The sequence below is a fragment of the Myotis myotis genome, unplaced genomic scaffold, assembly GCF_014108235.1.
Source record: "Myotis myotis isolate mMyoMyo1 unplaced genomic scaffold, mMyoMyo1.p scaffold_m19_p_3, whole genome shotgun sequence".
NCBI lineage: Eukaryota > Metazoa > Chordata > Mammalia > Chiroptera > Vespertilionidae > Myotis > Myotis myotis.
In genome coordinates, this window is record NW_023416335.1 from 92,167,984 (window position 1) to 92,194,383 (window position 26,400).

Here is a 26,400-nt window from a genome sequence, read left to right on the forward strand (position 1 = left end):
AGCTATAATTCATCAAAGGATTCCCTGCTCAATGCATTTGAGAGATCCATGCACTGAAAAATCTGAAGGTGGGCAAGTAGTTGACAGTAGAGAAATAGAGAAGGGAGCAGAGTAGAGACAGGTGCCAAGGACACAGCAAAGAGCTCACTGTGGATATCGAAAAGGAGAGAAATCAGGTTGCTGTCTGCACTCCCTACAGGCCAAAGGAGCAGAGATATAATGAGGTGAGCATTCTTACAGGAGTAGTTGGTACATGCTGTGGCCGAATCCAGTGAGTTGGGCAGAGATGGAGGACAGAGGTGTAGCTTGGTTGTCAGGCGGTCGCCACTGGCAGCAAAGGTCTTGCAGTTGCCAAGAACCCCATTGCTACCACATTCCCCTACAGGGATCATGCCCTGAGACTGAAGGGACTTTGTCACAGAGGAGATGCTCACCTCCCCAGGTAATACAGGGCATTTTCTACCACCCCACAGAGATGCCAGGCAGTGCAAGAGAAACTAAAAAAATAAAATTGTGCCACATACTAGAAAACAAAAGATTTCTTACCAACCTATTAGAAAAGTGTACTATTTTAAAAAAGCAAAATGGACAAATTTCCAGAAACATACAATCTTACAAAACTCAATCAGGAAGAATCAGAAATCCTGAGTAGACCAATTAACAACCAATGAAATTGAAACCGTTATTAAAAAACTTCCAGCAAACAAAAGTCCTAGACCAAATAGATTTACAGGTAAGTTTTACCAAACATTAAAAAAAAGAACTAACACCCATCCTCTTCAAACTATTCCAAAAAATCTAAGAGGAAGGAACACTTCCAAGTTTTTTTTTTTAGGAAACCAGAATTATCCTAATTACAAAACCAGGTAAAGACACTACAAAGAAAGAAAATTACGGGTCAATATCACTGATGAAAATAGATGCTAAAATCCTCAACAAAATATTAGCAAATTTGATCAAGCAATATATTAAAAAGCTCATACACCATGATCAAATGGTATTTATTCCAGGGATGCAAGGCTGGTACAATATTTCCAAATCAATAAATGTGATGCATCACAAATTGAAAGATAAAACCACATGATCATATCAATAGATACAGAAAAAGCATTTGACAAAATGCAGCATCCTTTTTTGATAAAAACTCAGTAAAGTGGGAATAGAGGGATCATACCTCAACATAATAAGACCATATATGACAAACCTACAGCCAACATCATACTCAATAAGTAAAAACATTCCCTTAAGAACAGGAACAAGACTAGGATGTCTGCTTTCAGCACTTTTATTCAACATAGTACTGGAAGTCCTAGTCACAGCAATCAGACAAGGAGAAGAGATAAAAGGCATCCGATTTGGAAAGGAGCAAGTAAAACAGTTGTTATTCACAGATGACATATTCTACATAGGAAACCTTAAAGACTCCACCAGGAAACTACTAGACTTAATAAATGAATTCTGCAAGATAGAAGGATACAAAAACAATATCTAGAAATCAATGGCATTTTTATACACCAATAATGAACTGTCAGAAAGAGAACTAAAAAAACAATCCCATTTACCATTGCAACAACAACAACAACAACAACAACAACAACAAAAAGATTCCTTGGAATAAACTTAACTAGGAGGTAAAAGACCTGTACTTGGAAAACTATAGACCATTGGAAAAAAAAATAGAGGAAGATACAAACAAATGGAAGCATATACCACGTTCATGGATTGGAAGAATTAACATCATTAAAATGTCTATACTACGCAAAGCAATCTATAGATTCAATGCAATCCCTATTAAAAAACCAATGGCATAGTTCACAGAGCTACAACAAATACTCCAAATATTTACATGGAATCATAAAAGACTGAGTAGCTGCAGCAATCTAGAGAAAGAAGAAAAAAGTAGGAAGGATCACAATACGGGACATCAACTATACTACAAGGCCATTTATTACCTAAACAGCCTGATACTGACACAAGAACAGTCATATAGACCAACTAGTGGCCCAGTGCATGGATTTGTGCACATTGAAAGGAAATTAATTAGAAGAAATATTTTAATATTGGGCTCCCTCCTCTCTGGTTCAAATGGTGCTGGGAATACTGGACAGAAATATGAAAAAGGTGAAACTAGATCACCAACTTACACCATACACAAGAATAAACTCAAGGTTGATTAAAGACTTAAATGTAAGGCATGAAACCACAAAAATCTTAGAAGAAAACATAGGCAGTAAAATTTGAGACCTCTCTTGTAGCAGTATGTTTGCAGATGCATCTCTTAGAAGAGCTCCTTTATTTTCTCTGCAAAGGAAACTAAGGAGAAAATAAACAAATGGGACTATATCAAAATACAAAGCTTCTGCAAAACAATAGAAAGCACTGTCAAATTGAAAAGGGAACCCAACTGAATGGAAGAACATATTGCCAATGATACACTTGATAAGGGCTTTATATCCAAAATGTATAAAGTAACAAACATATATAGATAAACATATATATAAAGTACAAAATATATATAAAGCATACAGTTCAACAAAAAAGAAGGCAAATAATCCAATTAAAAAATGGGCAGACCTGAATAGACATTTCTTCAAAGAGGATATACAAATGGCCAAGAGACACAAGAAAAAATGCTCAAAGTCACTAATCATCAGAGAAATGCAAATTAAAACCACAATCACCTGACACCTGTCTGAATGGCTATCATAAAAAAATCAACAAACAAAAAGTGCTGGCGAGGATGTGGAGAAAAGGGAACACTAGTTCACTACTGCGGGAATGCAGGTTGGTGCAGCTACTATGGAAAATAGTATGGAGTTTCCTCAAAAAATTAGAAATGGAACTTCTGTTTGACCCAGTGATCCCACTTCTGGGAGTATATCTGAACAACCTCAAAACATCAATCAGAAAGAATATATGATCCCCTATGTTCACAGCAGCGTTATTTACCATAGCTAAGATCTGGAAACAGCCCAAGTGCCCATCAGTAGATGAATGGATAAAAAAAGCTGTGAGACATTTATACTATGGAATACTATGCAGTTGTAAAAAAGAAGGATCACTTACCCTTTGGGACAGCATAAATGGACCTGGAAAATATTTTACTAAGTGAATTAAGCCAATCTGAGAAAGACAAATATCATATGATCTCACTTACTTGTGGAATCTAATGAACAAAATGAGCTGACCAAGAAAATAAGACCCGAAGCAGGGAGCCATGGAACACACTGATTTATTTTGATGTGGCATTAGGGGGATGAGAAGAGATAAACCAAAAAGAACTTATATAATTACTAGAGGCCCAGTGCACAAAAATTTGTGCACTGGGCAGGGGGGGGCGGGGGCGGTGGTGGTGGTGGAGGGGTCCCTCAGCCCGGCCTGTGCCCTCTCTAAGTCTGGGACCCCTCAGGGGATGACCACATGCTGGCTTAGGCCCGCTCCCCGGGGGATTGGGCCTAAGATGGCAATCAGACATCCCTCTGGCAGCCCGGCAGCCCTCGGGGAATGTCCACTTGCCAGCGGGGAGCAGACCTAAGCTGCAGTCAGACATCCTTAGCGCTGTTGAGGAGGCAGGAGAGGCTCCACCACCACTGCTGTACTGGCAGCCGTCAGCCTGGCTTGTGGCTGAGCAGAGCTCCTCCATGTGGGAGCTCACTGACTACCAGAGGGCAGCTCCTGCATTGAGCATCTGCCCCCTGGTGGTCAGTGTGTGTCATAGTGACCAGTCATTCCCAGTCCTTTTGCTGTTAGGGTCAGTTTCCATATTACCCTTTTACTATATAGGATAGAGGCCTGGTGCATGGGTGGGGGCTGGCTGGTTTGCCCTGAAGGGTGTCCCAGATCAGGGTGGGGGTCCCACTGGGGTGCCTGGCCAGCCTGGATGAGGGGCTGATGGCTGTTTGCAGCTGGTCACACCCCCTTCAGGGTGGGGGTCCCCACTGGGGTGCCTGGCCAGTCTGGGTGAGTGGCTGAGGGCCGTTTTCAGGCTGGCGGGTGACTGAAGCTCCCAGCCTCTTTTTTTTAATTCTGGGATTTATTTATCTTCTATAGCTTTCACTGGAGCTGAGAGCCGGCTCCAGCTCTGAGGCTGTGGCTGGCTGAAAGCAGGTATCTGGGTTTGTCTAGCTTCTATAATTGAAACCCTGTGGCCATCACTGGTGCTCCAAACTCTGAGCCCGCTGGTGGCTGAAAGCAGGTTCTGGGTTTGTTTAGCTTCTATAATTGCAACACTGTTGCATCTGGAGCTCAGAATTGGGCTGCAACAGGTGGGGAACCTTGGCTTCCTCTGTCACTGGAGCAAGCAAGCCTCATGTTCGCTTCAGCTACCATCTTGGTTGGCAGTTAATTTGCATATCACCCCGATTAGCCAATGGGAAGGGTAGTGAAGTTACGGTTAATTACCATGTTTCTCTATTATTAGATAGGATATGCATAGCTCATGGATAAGGGCAATAGGGTAGTGAAGACCTGGAAGGATGGGGGTGTGGGAGATATGTGTAATACTATCAACAATTAAAAATATATTTAAAAAGGAAAAAAAAAAATTAAACCTAAAGAAAAAGAACAACACAAAATAAAATTAGAAACAAAATGGAAGTTACGCAAGATAGTACAGAAATACAAAGATCATACAAGAATGCTATGAAAGACTATACGCCACCATATTCAATAACCTAGAAGAAGTGGATGAGTTATTAGAAATATATAACCTTCCTAGACTGAATCATAAAGAACTGAAAAATCTAAGGAAAATGAAAATAGCAACCAGAAACTATCCAAGTAGAAGTCCAGGATCAAAGGGCTTCACTAGTGAATTCTACCAAACGTTCAAAGAAGATTTAATACACAGCCTTCACAAACTTTACCAAAAAATTGGAGAAGAGGCAATATTTGTTAACACATTTTAGGAGGCCAACATTACTCTGATACCCAAACCTGGCAAGAATATTACACAAAAAGAAAACTACAGACCAATATTTCTGATTAACACAGATGCAAAAGTACTAAACAAAATACTAGCAAATCGAATACAACAATACATTAAAAAGATAATACATCATGAACAAGTAAAGTTCATTCCAAGGTCACAAGGATGGTTCAACATATGCAAACCAATCATTGTGATACAACACATTACCAAAATAAAAGATAGAAGTCATATGATCACATTAATTAGATGCAGGAAAAACATTTGATAGGATACGGCACCCACTTTATAATTGAAATACTCAATAAAATGGGTATAGAAAGAAAGTGCTTCAAGATAATAAATGCCATATGACAAAACTCAGCTAATAGCATACTCAGTGGTAAAAACTGAAAACCTTTCCTGTAAGAGAAAGTACAAGACAAGAATGCCCACTCTTACCACTGTTATTCAATAGAATACTGGAAGTCCTAGCCAGAGCAATCAGGTCAGAGAAAGAAATGAAAGGCAGCCAAGATCGGGAATAAAGGAGTAAAAGTGTCACTTTTTGAAGACGACAGGATTCTTTATATTAAAAACCCTAAAGACTCATCTAAAAAATTATTAGAAATAGCCCTGACTGGTTTGGCTCAGTCGATACAGCGTCGGTCTGTGGACTCAAGGATCCTGGGTTCGATTCCAGTCAGGGGCATGTACCTTGGTTGCGGGCGCGTCCCTGGTGGGGAGTGTGCAGGAGGCAGCTGATCGATGTTTCTAACTCTCTATCCCTCTCCCTTCCTCTCTGTAAAAAATCAATAAAATGCATTTAAAAAAAAAGAAATAAACAAATACGGTAAAGTTGCAGGATACAGAATCAATGTACAAATATCCATTGTGTTTTTATATACTAACATTGCCATTTTAGAAAAAGAAATGAAAAATAATTCCTTTTGTAATTGCAACAAAAAAGATTAAAATATCTAGAAAAAACCCTTTAAAAATAATGTTAGCCCTGGACCATTTGGCTCTGTGGATAGAATGTTGGCCTGCAGACTGAAGAGTCCCAGGTTTGATTCAGGTCAAGGGCACATGCCAAGGTTGTGGGCTTTATCCCCAATAGCGGGTGTGCAGGAGGCAACCAATCAATGATTCTCTCTTGTCAGTGAATCTTTTATCTTTCCCTCTCCCTTTCTCTCTGAAATCAATACAAAGAAAAAAAAGAAAAAAAGATGATGTTAAATTTTATGAATCTGACCTCAAAGGCAATGGAAGCACAACAAAGAATAAGTCAATGGGACTATATCAAACAAAAAGTTTCTTCAGAGCAAAAAGAAACCTTCAACAAAACAAAAAGGAAAACAAAATGGGAGAAGATATTTGCTGGTAACACATCAGATAAGGGGTTAATATCCAAAATATATAAAGAACTTATATACTTCAACCAGAAAAATACAAACAATCCAATTAATAAATGGGTAGGACCTGAACAGATACTTCTCTCAATAAGACATACAAAAAGATGCTCAACTTCCCTAGCTATTAGGGAAATGCAAATCAAAACTACAATGAGCCCTAGCTGGTTTGGCTCAGTGGATAGAGTGTCGGCCTACGGACTGAAGGGTCCCTGGTTCGATACCAATCAAGGGTACATTCCTGGGTTGTGGGCTTGATCCCCAGTATCGGGGGCAGGAGGCAGCTAATCAATGAGTCTCTCTTATCATTGATGTTTCTATCTCTCCCTCCCTCTCCCTTCCTCTCTGAAATCAAAAATATATATGTATATATATATTTGAAAAAACAACAACAAAAACCTACAATGAGCTGGCCAGCGTGGCTCAGTGGTTGAGTGTCAACCTATGAACCAGGTCACAGTTCTATTGCCGGTCAGGGCACATGTCTGGGCTTTGGGCTTGATCCTCAGCGTGGGGCATACAGGAGGCAGACAATCAATGATTCTCTCTCATCATTGATGTTTCTCTCTTGCTCCCTCTTTCTTCCTCTCTAGAATCAACAAAACTATATTAAAAAAATACTACAATTAGATACCACTATATACCCATTAGAATGGCTATTACCAACAAGACAAGTAATAAACAAATGCTGGAAAGGTTGTGGAGAAAAAGGAACCCTTATTCACTGCTGGTGGGAATGCAAACTAGTATAGTCACTATGGAAAACAATATGAAGTTCCTCAAAAAATTAAGAATAGACCCAGCAATCCCTATTCTGCGTATCTACCTGAAAAATTTGAAAACATTTATTTGCGAAGATATATGCAACATTATGTTCATTACACCATTATTCACGGTGTACAAGTCATGGAAACTACCAAAGTGTACTCTGACAAATGATTAGATAAGTCTTAACAAATACAACTGCTAAAGAACTGACTTTAGAGTGTATAGTATTCTCTAACAATAATTAAAACTAGAGAAGGGCATGACGAAATTTAAAATTCTATTTCCATATAACTCATGAATCCAAGAAAAAAACTGTCTTAAAATTTAGAAAGTGTTTAGAATGGTTACGAATATAAATAACACACATTTCACAACAAAGTAAAACATAAGTTAATAAAATTGAACAAATTAGATACGAAGGTAAATTAACATAACTAAAGATTCGTTCTTTAAAAAGACTCAAAATGCACACACCTCTGGAAAGATGGATCAAGAAAAAGAAAATAAGGGAACATAATTGTTAGGTCTGATAGAATAATTGAAGGGACACCCCTTCCCCTGGGAACCGACCTTTAAACTACTTCACAATGGATATTCCCTTTTGCTTAGACCACATTCCACTTACTAAGACCATTATCTTTTCCCTCAGGACCCACCAGAGAATTCTCTGCCCAGAAAAAAGCCTGCCTAGAGTCCTTTAAAATCTCTGACTCTCTGTCCCTGTGTGCTGGCGCCATTTTGGGGCTCAGTCTATCTGGTATCCAGATGACCTAATAAATTCATAATTCTTTACCCCCTTTGGCATCATGCGTTCCTCCTTCGGTGACCCTAACAATAATTACAGATTTAAAAAAGAAATTTCAAAACAGCTTTGTATCGATTGGCAGGCAGCATGGGCAAGGGCCACCCACATTGTAATCTATCTATATAAAAGGCTAATATGCTAAGTGTCCTTGCCACCTTCCGACCGGTCACTATGATGACTTGCTTTATAGCCAGGTAGAAACACTTTACACTGTAACCAAATGTCTGTGAAGCGTTTTCCCCTGCCTTATCTCATCTGATCCTCACATTAGTCCTGGAAATAGGAGACTTGATGGAATCCTATTTTCTTTTCATTCGTCAGAAAACGGAGATTTAGAAAGCTTAGAAACTTGAACCGACTGAAAGGAAGAAATGGTGGACCTTGAAAATTACTTCAGGGTTTCTTACTGCACAGAATAAAGTCAAACACTGCTGCAGTTAAATATTTTACCCGTTGATCTCCCTGCGCGATCTACAATAATAATCTGCTTCGTGTTGATATTTACTGCTGTGTTGCTGACAATTACCTGAAAGAGAAGTTGGGGTGCTTCACTGGGCTGGAGAAAGTTTAGCTAAATTAGAAAGCAGGTCTAATTAAGCAAGTTTATTCTATATCTATACTTATAAAAGGGTATTATGGTAATTAGACCAGACATCTTCTGGATGTCCTTCGGGACAAAGCTACGGTGGCGGGGGCCAAAGCAGAGGCAGTTAGAGGCATCGGGTTGGCAGAGAAGGGAGTTAGGGGGCAATCAGGCTGTCAGGGGAGGGAGTTAGGGGGCAATCAGGCCGGCAGGGGGGCAGTTAGGGGGTGATCAAGCTGGCAGGGGAGCAGTTAGAGGGTGATCAGGCCGGCAGGGGAGCAGTTAGGGGGTGATCAGGCCGGCAGGGGAGCAGTTAGGGGGTGATCAGGCTGGCAGGCAGAGGCGGTTAGGGGTGATCAGGCTGGCAGGCAGAGGCAGTTAGGGGTGATCATGCCAGCAGGGGAGCAGTTAGGGGCATCAGGCCAGCAGGCAGAGTGGTTAGGGGCAATCAGGCAGGCGAGCAGTTAGGAGCCAGCGGTCCCGGATTGTGAGAGGGATGTCTGACTGTGGGATCAGGCCTAAACCAGCAGTCGGACATCTCCCGAGGGGTCCCAGATTGGAGAGGGTGCAGGCCAGGCTGAAGGATCCCCCACCCCCGCACAAATTTTGTGCACTGGGCCTCCAGTACCTATACTAATAAAAGGGTAATATGCTCATTAGGGTGGACGTCTTTCCAGACAAAGCTGCAGTGGCTGCCCGAGGCTCAGGCAGCCACGGTGGCTGGCACTGGCAGCAGCAGCAGCAGCGGTGTCACCTTCCCCTGATCGTCCTGGTCGCCTCCTGCAGAGGGAGGCCATAGGTAGGAGCAGCAATGGGGTGATGGGGGCGGTGCCTTCCCCTGATCGGCTGGTCACCTCCCGTGGGCCTAAGCTGTCAGTATGACATCCATCCTCTGAGGGCTCCCAGACTGTGAGGGGGCAGGCCGGGCTGAGGGATCCCCCCTCCCCAGTGCACAAATTTTCGTGCACCAGGCCTCTAGTATATATATAAAAGGCTAAGTTGACTCGCTCATGTGCGATACATATAAAGCTCTTGCTGGCGCCAATCGCATGCGTGTGTTTAGATTTGTCATTGTTGATTGTGAATTTGGTTGACACTTCTATTACAGAGAAAGGGAGAATAGCGATACTAAAATATTTCTTCTAATTAATTTCCTTTCAATGTGCACAAATTCGTGCACGAGGCCACTAGTTTGCAATAAATTACAAAAAGCTCTACCTGGGTAATAATAAATGATAAAAGCTCTACCTGGGGGTCGGGAGGGTGAGGGGAAAGAAACAGCTTTGCATAAAAACTTGAAAACAATTTCCTAGAAAAATGTAATTTACTATACTGCTTCAAAAAAACCCCAGAAATCTATAATTACTACAACAATCTAAATATTTAACTCTTAGAGAATGTCAATTAGTAGTAAAAGCTCTAAACACCAGAAAAATAAGAAACAAGGCTTAAGAGAAATGTTATTAAATTGTCAAAGAACAGATATACACAAATTGTGCCAAAGAGAAAGAAAGAAGCAACACTTCCCAACACATTTTATGACTAGTATAACTTTGATCCCTAACCCAAAGAAGGAAAATACAATAAAACAAACTATGCAGCAAGTGGTATTGTAGAACTGGTTCACACTGGCTTGAAAGAGTCAATTGTGCACATCTTTTCCCAACTCCACATCGAGTGACATGTTAGTGAGTCAGGTTGTTTTCCTGAGCAGGATGCAAGGGTGATTTCTTTCCCCAATCCTTGTCCAGATGGATTCAGAGAATGAAGCCACGGACAAAAGGTGGTGGATGAAAAGGGTGGAAATTTATTGGAAGCAAGTACAGACTCCATGTAGGGAGGGAGTCCCAAGGGGGGTAACCCACTAAGCTCTTTTTCCTAAGGTTTATCTTTGTCTCTTCACACTAATTGGTAGATTATCAATTTCAAAGCTCGAAACCCACATGGGGCCCCCCTCTTTCTCTCCCGCTTCACTGGTAGAATTCTCTATCTCCTGTGAAAATCTGTTTTCCTCTTTCTCCCATTTGTCAGCATTTCTCTATCCTCTGTGAAAGTTTGTTTTCTTTTTCTCCCCATACCCTGTGGCTTTCCCCTATCTTCTGTGAATGGATGTCTTCCTTTCCCCTTATTCTGTGGCACCTCTTTTTTTTTTTTCCCCTCTGTGAATGTATGCCTTTTGGCAGCTCCAAGCCCTTACCTACGCAGTCTTCTCCATGGACTCTCTTTATTCCTAAAACTCCCTAAACCTACCTATTTTATCCCTAAAACTCCTTTCAGTAGTAGATGGAAATCTGCTATAGCAGAAGTATTTTATACCATGGTATTGATAAAAGCTACAAGTGAGGACTTTTTCCTGAAGAGTTAGTTATTAAATATTTACCATAAATAAAACCATGAATTTTATGGGAATCTCAATTAAAATCATGGAAATTTAAATGAAAATTAAAGTTTAACAAGCTTATTCTAGAACTTAAAAAAAACTTTAAAAATGCCATTTATCTTAGTAATTTAAGGATAGTTCTAAATTTAAAAAATTAATGTAAATAACAAAGCTAAAGAGACATACTCTATGAACTTCTCAAGATACAGAAAAATCAGTCATGATAAAAGATGCTAGCTAAAATGGGAAAACTAAGAGACATCTTTAACACAATAAAAAGCATCTGCTAAAAAAGAATCTATAAACACCATGCTTTCCTTTCCATACATCAACATGATAAAAAGTGTCTGTCAGGCCAAAAACAAAGGAGAATGCACCTGTATGAGTCAGTCTATGGCTAAACCTCACCTTGCTAACACCTCAGGAAACTGTGCTGTGAATGTTTTTGTCTTTCTTTTTTTTTGCTTTTGTTGCTGGCAAAATGGATGCTTAGCACAATTTTAAATCATAAAGAGGCCATCAAGAGTGCTATTGTTGCTAAGGGTGTGAAAGAAACAATGATCACAGGCAATTGAAGAGGTAGAAAAACTGAAGCTGAATTGGGCAAAGGAAAAGCAGTTAGCCAGCGACAACATTACAGAGGGAGTGATAAGTGAAAAATCAAAAATGCTGCATACTGACCTCCTGAAAGACACCCCTGGAACGACTGCTGAAAGTGATTTAAGGATAGAAGGGGGTGGTTCAATAAATTTAAGTAAGGAAGTGCTGTACTGTAAGGTTAAATCAGGAAATCATTTGGGGGTCTGGAACAAATTAATTCCATTTACATTATTTCTAATGGGAAAATATGATTTGGTTTTCGAACAAATCGCCTCTCAAACAGCTTTCTGGAACAAATTAAATTACAGAACTGAGGTAGCTCTGTGTATTACAAAAGCTGCCCAGCAGGTTACTGACAGTAAGTAAATAAAAACCAGAAAAGAAGAGTCAAATTGGTCTGTTCCCAGACATAGATGTTTAAGATCATCTAATTCAGTGACGGCGAATCTTTTGAGCTCGGCGTGTCAGCATTTTGAAAAACCCCAACTTAACTCTGGTGCCGTGTCACATATAGAAATTTTTTGATATCTGCAACCATAGTAAAACAAAGACTTATATTTTTCATATTTATTTTATATATTTAAATGCCATTTAACAAAGAAAAATCAACCAAAAAATGAGTTCACGTGTCACCTCTGACATGAGTGTCATAGGTTCGCCATCACTGATCTAATTAGCTCTACAGAGAAAATAAAGTACATCACAATGTCAGATTAACATACAAATATCAATTATTATTTCTATACACCCGCAATAAGCGTAAGAAAATGAAATGCTTTTAAGGACATCATTTAGTGACACCTGTACATAGTTATTCATTTAAGCACTGCTCCAAAAAAAAGATTGGAACATTTAAATAACCAACAATGTAGGGCTTATTACTTTTACTAGAGGCCTGGTGCATGGGTAGGGTCCCTAGGCCTGGCGGGCGATCAGGGCTGATCTGGTTCCTCACCTCCCCACCTCCCCGCCTCCTCCTTCTCTCGCCATCCTCGCACCAGCACCATGTGGTACCTCCCCCCCCTTCCCTCACTCCCTCAGCGCCCTGCTGTTGCCTGCCATGTTCCATGCCACCCCCTGGTGGTCACTGCATGTAATAGCGAGCAATAGAACTCATTTTCCTGATCAAACCCCCGAGGGGACACTTGCATATTAGCCTTTTATATATATACTAGAGGCCTGGTGCACAAAAATTTGTGCACTCGGGAGTAGGGGGTCCCTCAGCCTGGCCTGTGCCCTTTCGCAGTCTGGGACCCCTTGGGGGTGACCACTTGCTGGCTTAGGCCTGCTCCCTGGGGGATTGGGCCAGGATGGCAATCAGACATCCCTCTGGCAGCCTGGCAGCCCTCGGGGGATGTCCACTTGCCAGCGGGGAGCAGACCTAAGCTACAGTCAGACATCCTTAGCGCTGCTGAGGAGGCAGGAGAGGCTCCCACCACCACTGCTGTACTGGCAGCCGTCAGCCTGGCTTGTGGCTGACCAGAGCTCCTCCATGTGGGAGCTCACCGACTACCAGAGGGCAGCTCCTGCATTGAGCGTCTGCCCCCTGGTGGTCAGTGTGTGTCATAGTGACCAGTCATTCCCAGTCTTTCTGCTGTTAGGGTCAGTTTGCATATTACCCTTTTACTATATAGGATAGAGGCCTGGTGCACGGGTGGGGGCTGGCTGGTTTGCCCTGAATGGTGTCCCGGATCAGGGTGGGGGTCCCGCTTGGGTGCCTGGCCAGCCTGGATGACGGGCTGATGGCTGTTTGCAGCTGGTCACACCCCCTTCAGGGTGGGGGTCCCCACTGGGGTGCCTGGCCAGTCTGGGTAAGTGGCTGAGGGCCGTTTTCAGGCTGGCGGGTGACTGAAGCTCCCAGCCTCTCCTTTTTTTCTGTGTGTTTTTTTTTTTTTTTTTTTTTTTTTTTTTTTTAATTCTGGGATTTATTTACCTTCTACAGCTGTTACTGGAGCTGAGAGCTGGCTTCAGCTCTGAGGCCCGGCTCCAGCTCTGAAGCTGCGGCTGGCTGAAAGCAGGTATCTGGGTTTGTTTAGCTTCTATAATTGAAACATTGTTGCCATCACTGCCGCTCTAAGCTCTGAGGCCGAAGCTGGCTGAAAGCAGGTATCTGGAGCGTGTTTAGCTTCTATAATTGCAACTTTGTTGCTTAGAGTGTAGCTTAGAGCAGGGCGAGGCAGGCGGGGAACCTTGGCTTCCTCCTTCACTGGAGCAAGCAAGCCTCATGTTTGCTTCAGCTGCCGGGCTGCCGGCCACCATCTTGGTTGGCAGTTAATTTGCATATCCTGCTGATTAGCCAATGTGAAGCGTAGCAGAGGTATGGTTAATTACCATGTTTGTCTATTATTAGATAGGATAGATGGTCTATCCTATTAAATAAACCCTATGCACCAGAAAAAGGTGGTGGCTGTTTACCAAACTGAATAATATGGAATTATCTCCAAGTGAAAACAGCAGGGTATAGAGCACTATATAGGTGTGTGTTTTTTTAATAAATGGGTATTTTTTATTTACATTTACAAAATGTAAATGAAAAAGCAAAGGGCTAAGAAAACCCAAGACAACTATGAAGAATAAGGTGAGGGGCCTTCAGTTTAATGTGAAGCTGTAATATTGACCAAGAGAGACCAACAGACCAATGAAAAGACTGAGTGATCAGGCTGTGCAGCAGTGTTTTGGGGAAGGGAGACAGGATGGTGGAGGAAGACAAAGCTAATTCACTCCAAGCAGTTTGGAGATAGTCAAATACCTTTAGGTAGTAGTTCTATGGTATGACAAATGCTTTTTTAGGGGAAGATAAGAAAAATGGCTCAAAATCCTGATATGTGATGATCTGAGGTGTTTTGAAGTACAAATACTGAAGAATACACAAATTAGTCATTTCTGACACTACCAGTTTTGAAAGCCCACCATTAAATCGCATTTTAATGATCATTTTGAAATTAAATATATGTATAGAAATTATTTCCTTTTGCCTTTTTTTCTCCTGAGAACAATTTTCTTAGTGTTTCACATTAATTAAGATTTTAGGCATGATATAATTCAAACTGGGGGTCTAGGTCAGGCTCAACTTATCTTTTGCTACTTTAGCTCATAATTTCTATTCAGAATTAAGAGTTAATTAATTGAAAATTACTTTAGACGTAAAAATAATATATTTAGAAAAGAAATCTTAGGAAATTTAATAATTTCTATATAAATATACAAGATACAGTCGACTGACAAGTCAAAAACCTTACCCTTTTCAGGTAACTCTGGACCTCTTCCCCTACTTCTGCCCATCCGGTCATTCCTAATTTCACCTCGAGACTCACTTCTGGAATCATTCCTTAATTCAGTACGAGAACTTTCTTCTCTCAAATGGTTTCTGCCATAACTTCGGGATTCTTCTGGATATGTATCTTCCTTTCGATGAGCATCTCGACTTTCACGGTCCCTGTAGTCATGGGCATCACGAGTAGACCGAGAATCTCTGGGATCACGGCTCTCCTTGTTATCTCTGCTATAATCTCTCATCTCCCTGGAGTCCCGAATGTCTCTGGAGTCTCTTAGTTCCCTCCGGTCTCTAGTATCTCTGGCATCTCTTCGATCCCGGACATCTCGAGGTTCTCTGTCTTCTCTGTGGTCTCTAGAAGAGCTCTGATCCTGTTCATACTCTCGTTCATCTCTTGTGTCCTTTTCTCTATCCCTTTTGCCTCTAGTTTCTGTAATGCAATTTTGGAAATAAAAACCCCCAATATATTTAATATGGAACTTTAAAAATTCTATTACAATGATAATTCGTGTTCTTTGAAGAAAATAAAAGGAGAAAATATGGTCAAGTAAGAAAATTAAATCCATCCAAAAGCTAAAATTCCAAAGGTAATTTTTTAATAATGCTTATCAGCGGTTCTCAACCTTGGCTGCACATTAGAATCACATAGGACTCTTTTTAAATTTCTGGGCCTCACCCTCTGTAAATTCTGTTTCTTTGTTATGGGGTGAGGTCACAAAATTAGTAACAAAGAAACAGAATTTCCGAAGAATGAGGCCCAGAAATCAGGATTTTAAAAAGATTCCCAGGTGATTCTAATGTGCAGCTAAGGTTGAGAACCACTGGCTTAGATAATTGTTTTTTATTGCACAAACTCTAAATAAGATCTTCCCCTGCTCCAATTTACCCATACTTATTTCTTAGACAATTGAAACAAATAAATTGATCTCATATAATTAGTGGCTTACTTTTAAGAAATCACTTTGAGATGCAGAGGCACACAGTTACTTTAATCATCTCTACCAAATATTAGGTCAGATGACCGGTAGACCACTCAAATGGCATTGAAGACTTTACAGTGGCCTACAGTTAGTAAGCTGGATAGCAAAGGCAAGGATTTGATATGTCTCCATCCCTTCTTGTAAACATCTATTACTTCTAGTCCTCTTCTAATACCAACTATGCCTAAAAATATGTTCACTTAATATTTTTTTCATGACACCCCCCCATCTGTCTGTACAAATACATCTAATTACTATATTTTGTTTTTTACCTCCCTTTTCATTCTTCCACTAAAATTATTCTTATTTCAGAAAACGACATCTAAATAGAGAGGAACAAACATCTGCTACACTCATGTATGGAAGGTTAAAGAAATGTCCTCTTTACAAAGAAGCTAAACACATATGGATTCTTCCAATAACATAAGCCACTCTTACCACAAAAAAGCAATCCCCTAAATAATCAACTGCATACTATTCCTCTTCATTAGTGTGTTTAATAATTATGTTTTGAAATAAAGAGTTTCCATTCAGTAAGTAGTCACTAAAGAAATACTATATTCCTAAACAATTCTAGTTGTTAAATATCTTATTAAAATACTAATGTACTGATCTCATTCCAAAAATCATGTACACAGGGATAATTCTATAAAATAGGTGCTCTCTCCAGTCTCTACTTATGTATCCATTATTTTCTTGAATAAAAAAAACTTGATTAATTATTGTTTGCAATGTTGATAGGAAGAGAATAACTAAATTCAACATGTTTCATGGGAGACTGCTATACTGTACTCATAAACAGCCTTTTAAAATGCATATGAAACAGAAATGTTGCAAGTAAGCAAATATTTTCTGAGTACTCATTATGTTAAAACTAACTGAGGAGAAGTTAGGGAAAAACTTGTCAAGGTAAATAAAGAAGGATAAGAAGCTTAGACAATTACAGAAATATTAGATGAGAAATATTACACTGTATTGTCAGGTAATGATAGCATCTCAGCTTGAACAGGGTGTAGCAAATTCAAAGTTAACTTAATTCTCAGGGACCTAAGAAAGGAAACTGCTTTGTTTACTTCTTTTGAGTTATACCTGGAATACTATCACTTGGTTTGCACTGACCCTTTGAATGCTCCCCCTACTCTCACCTCTTTATTAAAACACTTCTGATGTTTTCAAACTCTGCCCTGTGGTTGGCTGCTTCTCATTCCTTCACCTCTTTACTTTTTAAAAGAATTAACTCAGCAATTAGGAGGGTGCGCTAAAAATAAGATGACCAAAAATTTCTAGAACTTGAGAGTACTCAAGTAAAACTTCTTAAAGAAAGCACCAACTTAGGTATACATATAACTAACTAATACACATGCTAACAGCTTACAAGCCCATGCCATTAAGCACCTCCTATTGTCCTCAAGACCTCTCCTCTGTGTGTTACAGAAGACTTAATATAACAGAGTTCTCTTCTATCCCTTATAATAATAATAATAAATCTGGATGTCCAAGTTTTAAGTTAAAAAATCTACTTAAGTGATTTTTAAAAATCCAGATAAAATACAGTGCATACCTTCCCTCCTTTCATGACGCCGATCATGAGACTGTGAAGTTCGTTCATGATCATGCCTCCCTTTCTCTCGCACTGGAGAGCGATGTCTTGGAGGACTCTGCTTTCTCTGAGGAGAAGACAGGGAATGTGAAGGATACGGCGAAGCAGAACGTCGTAAAGGTGGAGTTATTGTCCTCTGATAAGATGGTGAAGGAGTTCTTTTTCGACGAGGAGAAAGAGAATGTCTTTGAATAGATGATCCTGACTGTGAGGAAGATGAGTGATGTCTAGAAGACATAGGAGAATGATGCTGTCCTGCAGGGGAAGTAGACCTATAAGGAAAAAATAACATTTAATAAAAAATATGTTTAAGACCCTTCATTTCTAGCCAAAAGAAAATATATTTTTTTAAAAATAAAACAAAAATAACTGCATGTAAAAAAGCTGAGTGTGAATAATTCTAGGATAAATTTTAATTCACACTGCTATAAAATAATAAGTTAATTTTTAAAGATTTGATCGATTTTTAAATCAGCTCGAAGGAACAGTTCTAGAGAAGATATGCACTGCCTTTCTCCCAAGCGTTGGCTGCAAGGTAACATTCTCCCTGAGCACAGATGGTGTAACCCTTACTTAAAATATGGAATTCACTTTTATTAGAGGTAATCTCTGACAGTGTGACTAGGTATTTGGAGGGGGTAACCCACAAAGAGCTAAAGAAAACACATACTGGTAAGGTCTAGATAGAAAGCAGCTGTGAGAATGCCTACACTTCAAGGCTGTGGGAAAGGGAAAAACTTAAGTCAAACCTAGTCTGCCCTGCCTGAGTTGACATCTAGAATGGGGAAAAATTGCTAGGGTTAAGGAAAGAATGTACTGTCTATATAGTTGCATATTAAATAATCTGATTTCAGTCTTGGACAGCACAAAATGAGATTTAGTCTGTAAGTCTTGGTTTAACTAAGGCATTCTATACACCTTTTAAAATCATCTTTCATTGATGCCAAAGAAATAACATACTGAGTCACTCGTACTATCTATTATGACCTGGGCCCTGTCTACAATGAATATGCAAAATGTGTGCATAATGAAGAGCTGGAATACAACCATTTGTGCAATAATAAAAAACAGGACTAATATTTAAAAAATAACATTCTAGATATCACATACCCAGATAAATATCATATTCTTCAAATCATTTAGAGGGCTAGATGTTTACTCAAAAAACATTCTGAAGTTCCAGTCAAAGTATTTTAGAATTACCTTCAGTGCTTACAATAATTATTATTCAAATTTGGTGGAAACAACTTTTTTAGTTCAAGCTTTGAATAATTGAGCAATCGTATTAAGGTCAGAGTACCAATGTGTCGTTAAGTTATGGTTTCAGCTTTTAACCATATTTTTCTTCTTACCAATCCTTTAGGGAAAAATAGTTTATGAAAACTGATTTAATTTAAGCATTTGTTATATAGACTGAATTTTTTAAAAAAAATATATTTTATTAATTTTTTACAGAGAGGAAGGGAGAGGGATAGAGAGCTAGAAACATCGATGAGAAACATCGATCAGCTGCCTCCTGCACACTCCTTACTGGGGATGTGCCCGCAACCAAGGTACATGCCCTTCACTGGAATCGAACCTGGGACCCAGTCCGCAGGCCAATGCTCTATCCACTGAGCCAAACCAGTCAGGGCTAGACTGAATGTTTGTGTCTCTCAATTTTTATGTTGAAACACCAACCCCCAATATGATGGTATTTGGAGGTGGGGCCTTCAGGAGTAATTAGGCTTAGATGAGGTCCTAAGGATGGGGTTCCAATGACTGGATTAGTGTCCTTACTAGAAAAGAAAGAGACCAGAGCACCCCTCTCTATTTCTCCCCTTCATGTGAGGACACATTGAAAAGACAGCCATCTATGAGTCCTGAAGTGGAACCAAATCTGCCTGGCACCTAGACCTTGGATTCTAGTCTCTAGATCTATGAAAAATAAATGTCTATCTTTAATCCACTTACTAGTAGTCCATGGTATTTTGTAATAGTAGCCCCGGTTGGCTAAGACAGCATCTTTACATTCTCATTCTGTTACTATTCTTTTAATTTGAGGACTGAAGAATAGTGAAAAGAGAGGATCTGTTACTGAAACAAGATGGATCAAATTATGGATGTGAGACTGACTGGACCAAGAACTATGTTCATTCTGCATATATAAAAGGTGTGACTTTAATAAAATCATCTTGAAATATGATAAAATTATCAGTACTGTGGCTTCTAGACTATTGTGGAGATACACAGTATTATATTACATTTCCACTTAGAATAGCAGTAATTTCAGATTAACTAGTTTTATGCTCTAGAATTGGCTGGTTTCTTATCTGAGGCATAAGAAGTGAAACTTAAAATTCAAATAAAGAAAAAGGGAAAGTGTAGTGCACAATGAGAAGCTTAACATCTTAAAATAGTTATCTGTATACTATCAACAAGAGAACTGTGACTTATAGCAAAAAGGGAAAGATGATCTTTAGCCTGACTTGGTTCCCTTCAAAAGATTTTTAATGTTGCTATAATTAGGATATGATGTGTAATGAGAATATTCAGAGTATATTTTATTTGGGGAAAAATGTAAAAGGTTAAGATATCAAAAAGAAAAACTCCTCATATTCAAGATGCAAGTAATTTCACTTACAAACCAACATGTTTACAACAGACTTTATTGATTTTAAAATTTTTTTATTGATTTTTAGAGAGAGAGAGCAAGGAAAGGGGAGATTAAGGAAGAGAAGGAGGGAGAGAGAGGAAAACATCAATTTGTTGTTCCACTTATTTATGCATTCATTGGACCTTACCAGGAATCAAACCTGTAACCATAGCATATCAGGATGATGCTCTAACCAACTGGGCTACTGGCTAAGGCCTACCACAGACTTTCTTAAAATTAATAACACTGATGTTTCAGTCAGTAGTTTCTATATTTCAAATATGAAAATATGCTTATGTAATATAACTAACATTCATAATTCAACTTTTAAAATCACCATGCAAAAAAAGTATACTTTGAAAAATATGGACACTATATTAAATTCAACTTTATTTCCAATAGTAAAATACAACACATTATTACATAGAGAAATATTTAGGCTTTAAATCATTTTAATTCACTGAACAAATATTAAGTGAGCATCTTTTATGCTCCAAGCATTATTTTTTGCACTGAAGATAGAGAAGTGAAGAAGATGAACAAAACCACTAACATAATCATGATAATACTAACAACAGCAGGTAATAAATATATTGCTACTATGTGCATGACACTGTTAACTAATTTCATCTTTATGACAACAACCCTATGAGGTAACTGAAGCAGAGGGCTGAAAACCAGTCTGTCTTAATTACAGGATCTAGGAGTAGACCACTTAGAATAAAGAAATGCAATTTCAGCTAATTAATGCAACAAAGTCTACAAAACAGGGTAATGAAATAGAAACTGTTAGGTCCAAAAAAATATTTTGTCAGGTTGCTTACTAATAAGCCTTTAATAACTTGATGACATTTGAGTCAAGAGTTGAAAATCTGAGGGCAGAACTTTCTGTGCAGAGGGCTCAGCAACCACCCATGAGGCAGGAGAAATTATCCTATATAATAAAGCTCTAATATGCAAATTGACTGAACGGCAGAATGACTGGTTGCTATGATGTGCACTGACAACCAGGGGGCAGATGTTCAACGCAGGAGCTGCCCCCTGGTGGTCAGTATGCTCCCACAGGAGGAGCGCTGCTCAGCCAGAGCCAGGCTCAAGGCTGGCTGGCGAGCGCAACCGTGGTGGCAAGAGCCTCTCCCGCCTCTGCTGCAGGTAGGTGGACATCCCCCGAGGGGTCCCGAACTATGAGAGGGCACAGGCCGGGCTGAGAGATGCCCCCCCCCCGCCATGCACGAATTTCGTGCACTAGGCCTCTAGTCATATATAATTTGAACAGAAAGAGGACAGTGTTAAGTACAATTTACGAGAAAGTCAAGAGACTTATGAGAGAGAGTCACAGAGAAGGCAGGGGCTAGATCAGCCGTGGGCAAACTACGGCCCGCGGGCCAGATCCAGCCCGTTTGAAATGAATAAAACTAAAAAAAAAAAAAGACCGTACCCTTTTATGTAATGATGTTTACTTTGAATTTATATTAGTTCACACAAACACTCCATCCATGCTTTTGTTCCGGCCCTCCAGTCCATTTTAAGAATCCATTGTGGCCATCGAGTCAAAAAGTTTGCCCACCCCTGGGCTAGATGATATAAAGTCTTCTAGGTCATGATGGAAGTCTGGTTTTATTCTAAGCATGAAGGAAATCACTTCATAGTTTTAGACAGAGAACTGTCATTTAAAATCTAACAAGATCTTACTTGCTTAAATATGAACATGGAGAAAGAAAATGTTCCTGTGTAATAATTTGTTTTAGGCCTAGTAGCTTGCTGTCCCTTTGGATCATGATAAATACTCCCTGAAGGAGGTCGATTCTAATTAAATGATCTAATGCAGCGGTTGCCGACTGATGGTCTGCGAACCACTGGTGGTCCGTGAGGTCTGAAATGTTGGTGACCGCTGATCTAAAGAAATAGGAGAATACTTATCTTTTGAAAGATATCTCCTTCAAAAATATATATAATGATACTTGTAAAACATCTGATTCAAACAAACTAATAAGAAGTTCTAGATAATACAAGTAAATCTAAGCCAAATAGTAATAAGTTTAGTTAGATTTCATTTCTGCATTTATGTAGAAATGAAGTAATTTAAAGAAATCTCAATTTAAGAATGAAGAATGTTAAGATAATCCCTACATCAATACATCCATCAATGATATTCAGAATCCTTCAGGAGCCTAACACAGACTTGTTCAATCACATGACTTAGCTAGTAACTGTACCTACCATTGTGACCCAGAGTCAAAAGAGACAAGTATCTGGTATTCCTGGCACACAAGATTGTTTTTAAGCTCTAGGAGTAAGAGAGTCACTATTCCAAATGCAGTAAAATTTAGAAACAAAATGCACAAGCATAACATGAATTAAGACAACTGGCTCCTATCCTCTACCTTGTTTAGTTAATTAAAGTTATTTTCTTCAGGGATAGGGTGGGGTGGTATGGTAAGATGATGAAGAAGATGACCAGACCATGACAAAAAAACAATACACAATCCAGTACTGGGAAAGCGGGTTCTCAAGTTCTGGTCCAATTTCCCAGGCCCATTATTTCCTCAGCTCAGGCCAACAAAATGGGTGCCAAATAAGGGAGATTCTTGAAATCCCTGCCACTGTCCTGGAAGTTCTATCCAGACACAGGTCAGAACTGCCAGTGAAAAAATTACCTTCATACACTACTAAACCACAGCCAGATTGGAATGGATGTCCGCTCCTTCATTAATCTTATCACATACAACATAACCCCACACTTTTACCAAAATGAGTTTTTGGCATTTACCACGATATGCATTTCTGATTGGACCAATTACTGAAACAGGAATAAACATCCCAACCACCTTATGCTACTGAAAACCTCTCTGAAATTTCTTGAGAACAACTTTCTTTCCAAGGCTCTAATTCTACTAAGCTTGTTGGATAAAAATACAACTTTTAGGGGCATAAATGACACTCTAGATTTTGTCTTGACAAGTTTTCCCAATATTACACCTACAAATGAGAGCCTAAGCCTTGACCAATTGGACGAAATGGAAAGGTTTTATTTTTTCCCAACGCAATCGAGTTATTCTGGTACTTACAAAACTCATGTTTAACACAAGTCTATCATAAATTTAGTACATAATTACGTTTAGCTATGCCATACATTTCTTTAAGTGCCTTATTATATCCCTAGCTTAAATTAGCATTCAAGTGAAAGAACTTTTTAGGTCGACAGACAGGGCTCAATTAAATGTAGAAAAAAAAGGATGTTACTTTAGGCAAACAATTTCCAACTTGACTGAACACACAGGTTCCATTCTATTACTAAAATGTTTGCATATTCTTCATGATATTTCTGTTCACATCCATCAATTGGGAAAATGTTATAAAAGATATGACAAATAAATCAGTGCTTGTAAAATTTGTGTTTAAAATTACATTATTCTCTTTTTCTTTTAAGTGTGATACTGATATGATCATTATATTTTTCTGAGTGTTCTTTCTTGGAGAGATATACTAAAATGTATACAAAAGAAATAAAATGGCCAGAATCTGCTTCAAAATAATACTGGAAGGGGGGTGAACAAGGGTACTAATGAAACCAGATGGATATAAGGATCCTTATACTGTTCTATTTTTATGTGAGTGAATATTCCATAATAATAATGTAAATGCAAAACTTTTTTCTACCCACTGTATATAACCAAGCAACATTAGTATACTGTTACTCAAGAAACTATCAATTTAGTCTATAGAAAATGCTTGTTGCACATGGATTCCTTCCTGTCCTGTGGGTCATAGTCACAGGATGAGATTTACCAGTCCAGAACCTGGTGTTTGAAAATGAATGATAAATAATGAAGAAATCAAAGAATGAATCCAACAGATAATATTCTTTGTCAAATGTCTGAAATGTTCTTCTTTTAATTTTTTTAATAAATAGGTGCAATACCTAAAAGGAAATAACTGCCAATTTGGTGGTAATTTGCTGATTCTAAGTTGAAGTCAAAACCAACAAGCTTTAAATGGCCACATCTGTTTTTCAAATCTGAGAAAGATTCATGCGCACATTTGTACTCCTATCAAGAAGTAAAGTAACAACCACATAAAAATTACAACTAAAATATAGAACCATCATTCAGAACTGCCTGAAATCTAGCTAAATGGAAGTTCTACAACTACAGATTCAAAGAATAAGCCACAGAGACTGGCAGGAGGATCAGAGATCTAGAATGGGCTGGTCCCCACACCCACGTGTGGTGGATAAAAATTGGGAGAACTACCTCAGCTGTGCAGGTACCACTTGAGAAGCAAGGGGTCCCAGCCCCCCAAGAGCCCTCCCAACCTCCCCACCCAGAGTTCCAGTGCCAGGAAGAGAAGTCCCCATAACTTCTGGCTGTAAAAATCAGTAAGGATTGTGGTTGAGTAATATGAGGTTGTTGGAGTTCCAAGCAGTTCCTTTTAAAAAAAGGGCCTGTGCATTCACTTACTCAAACTTACTCCCTCCAAGCTCCAGTGCTGGGGAAATATATCAAAAGGCACCAGGGACATATGTAGAGGAAGTGAATTGCCTGACATAGGGAAAGAACTGAGGGTACAGCTTGTGGTCGGCAAACTGCGGCTTGCGAGCCACATGTGGCTCTTTGGCCCATTGAGTGTGGCTCTTCCACAAAATACCGACTTCTGCGCATGGGCCATGAAGTTTCAATCGCACTGTACATGCGCGCCCGCACATGGTATTTTGTGGAAAAGCCACACTCAAGGGGCCAAAGAACTGCATGTGGTTCATGAGCCGCAGTTTGCTGACCACTGTTCTAGACAAAAATGCTTGCAGAGGACACTGAACGTTTTCTGAGGCTACCCCCCTCCCCCTGCCCAATAGAGTCAGCAGGTAGGTGCCATTATCTGAATCTCCATCAACCTGAGTAACACTATTAACCCTGCCCTGGTGATTCCCTGAAATCCTGTTCCACCAAACTGGCAGGCACACCCAAGCTGTTTCCATACAAATGGCCTGTCTTGGCTCATGCTTCAGACTTTCCTAAAATTTCTCAGACAAGCAGCATCTGGCCTCAGTGTGCCCTGTACCACTTGCTAAATGGCCCCAGGCTTGGTACTAGCAGTAGCCGGCTTTAGTTTCCAGCTTGGCCTTTTCTGGGCACCTCTAATTCTAGCTCAAGTAGCAGCCACCTGCAATTATTTTGTAGCTCATGCTGGGTGGCCCCAGATAAGTGGTAGCTGACCTTGGCTGCATGCACCTCCCAGGAAGCCCCAGAGCCAGTGCACCTGGTGGACAGCTTCAGATCACACTGAAGCACTATCTAACCGCCTCCACAAGGGACACCCTCTGGGGCAGGTTCAGCAGGCACCAGAGCTCCACTGAAGCAGGCCCATCTCTGTGGGGTGGACCCTGTACAGCTGACTCTCCACAGTGTGGTCATAGCTACTCCTTGCAGCAAACCGGCCTGGGAGTAAATCCCTCCCATTGATGTGCCAACAGCAATCAAGGATCAACTACAATAGAAGGGTGTATACAGTCCACACAAGATTGTAGAGGGGGACAAGCTGGAGTGCCTAGCTCATGTGACTGGAAGTTAAGCCACTAGATTATACAGAACACCTTCTACATTAGGCCACTTTACCAAGTCCAAGAGATGTAACAGCTCTACCTTATACATGGAAACAAACATGAAGGCTGACAAAAGGAGGAGACAAAGAAACATGTCTGAAATGAAAGAACAGAACAATACAGTCCTCGGGTTACGTTGGAGTACATCGTTTCATGGTTACGTTGCCATCTCCCATTTATTTATATATAAAAAAAGTTCTGTCATTTCAACGTATGTACATATGTGCTTTATGTTCTTTATTATTTATTTACCACAAGTAAAGGTCAGGAATTGTTACCTTTCTTTTAAATTTTTTTTACTGTTTCACTTCATTACTGCTGTGTATGTGCTCCATGTGAGTGACATAGGTACTTATATAGGTGGGTTCCAACTTACAGCGAAAATCGCGTTACGTCACACTGTAGGAATGGATCTCCGACGTAACCCGAGGACCTACTGTATAGGAAAAGAACTAAACAAAATGGAGACAAGCAATCTACTATATGCAGAGTTCAAAATACTGGTTATACTAATGCTCAAGGAACTTAGTGAGAATTTCAACAGCATAAAAAAGGACATTGGAACTATAAAAAAGAAATACTCAGAAATGAAGGATATACTAACTGAAATGAAGAATAATTTACAGGGAGACTTCCAAAATGGCGACCAGCAGGAAGGTAGGGAGAGAGAGAGTGTGAGAGCGCAAGGAAGTGATAGAGGAATGTGTGGACCCGTGGTGTGTGTATATGAGCTAGGGACAGTTAGATTCTGCAGGTCTTCTAAGGGGCTGCTAAACCGGGCAGTCTTAGGCGGCGGAGTCCCGCTCCCTGCGCGGACACTCCTGGGCGGCCAGCACAGGCACAGCGACCACGCCATCT

General features: G+C 39.8%; 1 protein-coding gene across 5 annotated transcripts in view; it reads right to left on the reverse strand.

Moving 5' to 3' along the window:
* The window catches only part of ZC3H13 (zinc finger CCCH-type containing 13), a 126,545-nt gene that overhangs the window by 38,688 nt on the left and 61,457 nt on the right, over positions 1-26,400 (reverse strand). For all 5 annotated transcript variants that reach the window (XM_036296838.1, XM_036296833.1, XM_036296834.1 and 2 more), the window contains 2 exons: positions 17,270-17,580; positions 14,694-15,158 (listed from right to left, as the gene is read on the reverse strand). In XM_036296838.1, coding sequence (XP_036152731.1) covers positions 14,694-15,158; positions 17,270-17,546 — 742 coding nt within the window. In that variant the 5' untranslated portion in view covers positions 17,547-17,580. The remainder of the gene's footprint in view (positions 1-14,693; positions 15,159-17,269; positions 17,581-26,400) is intronic.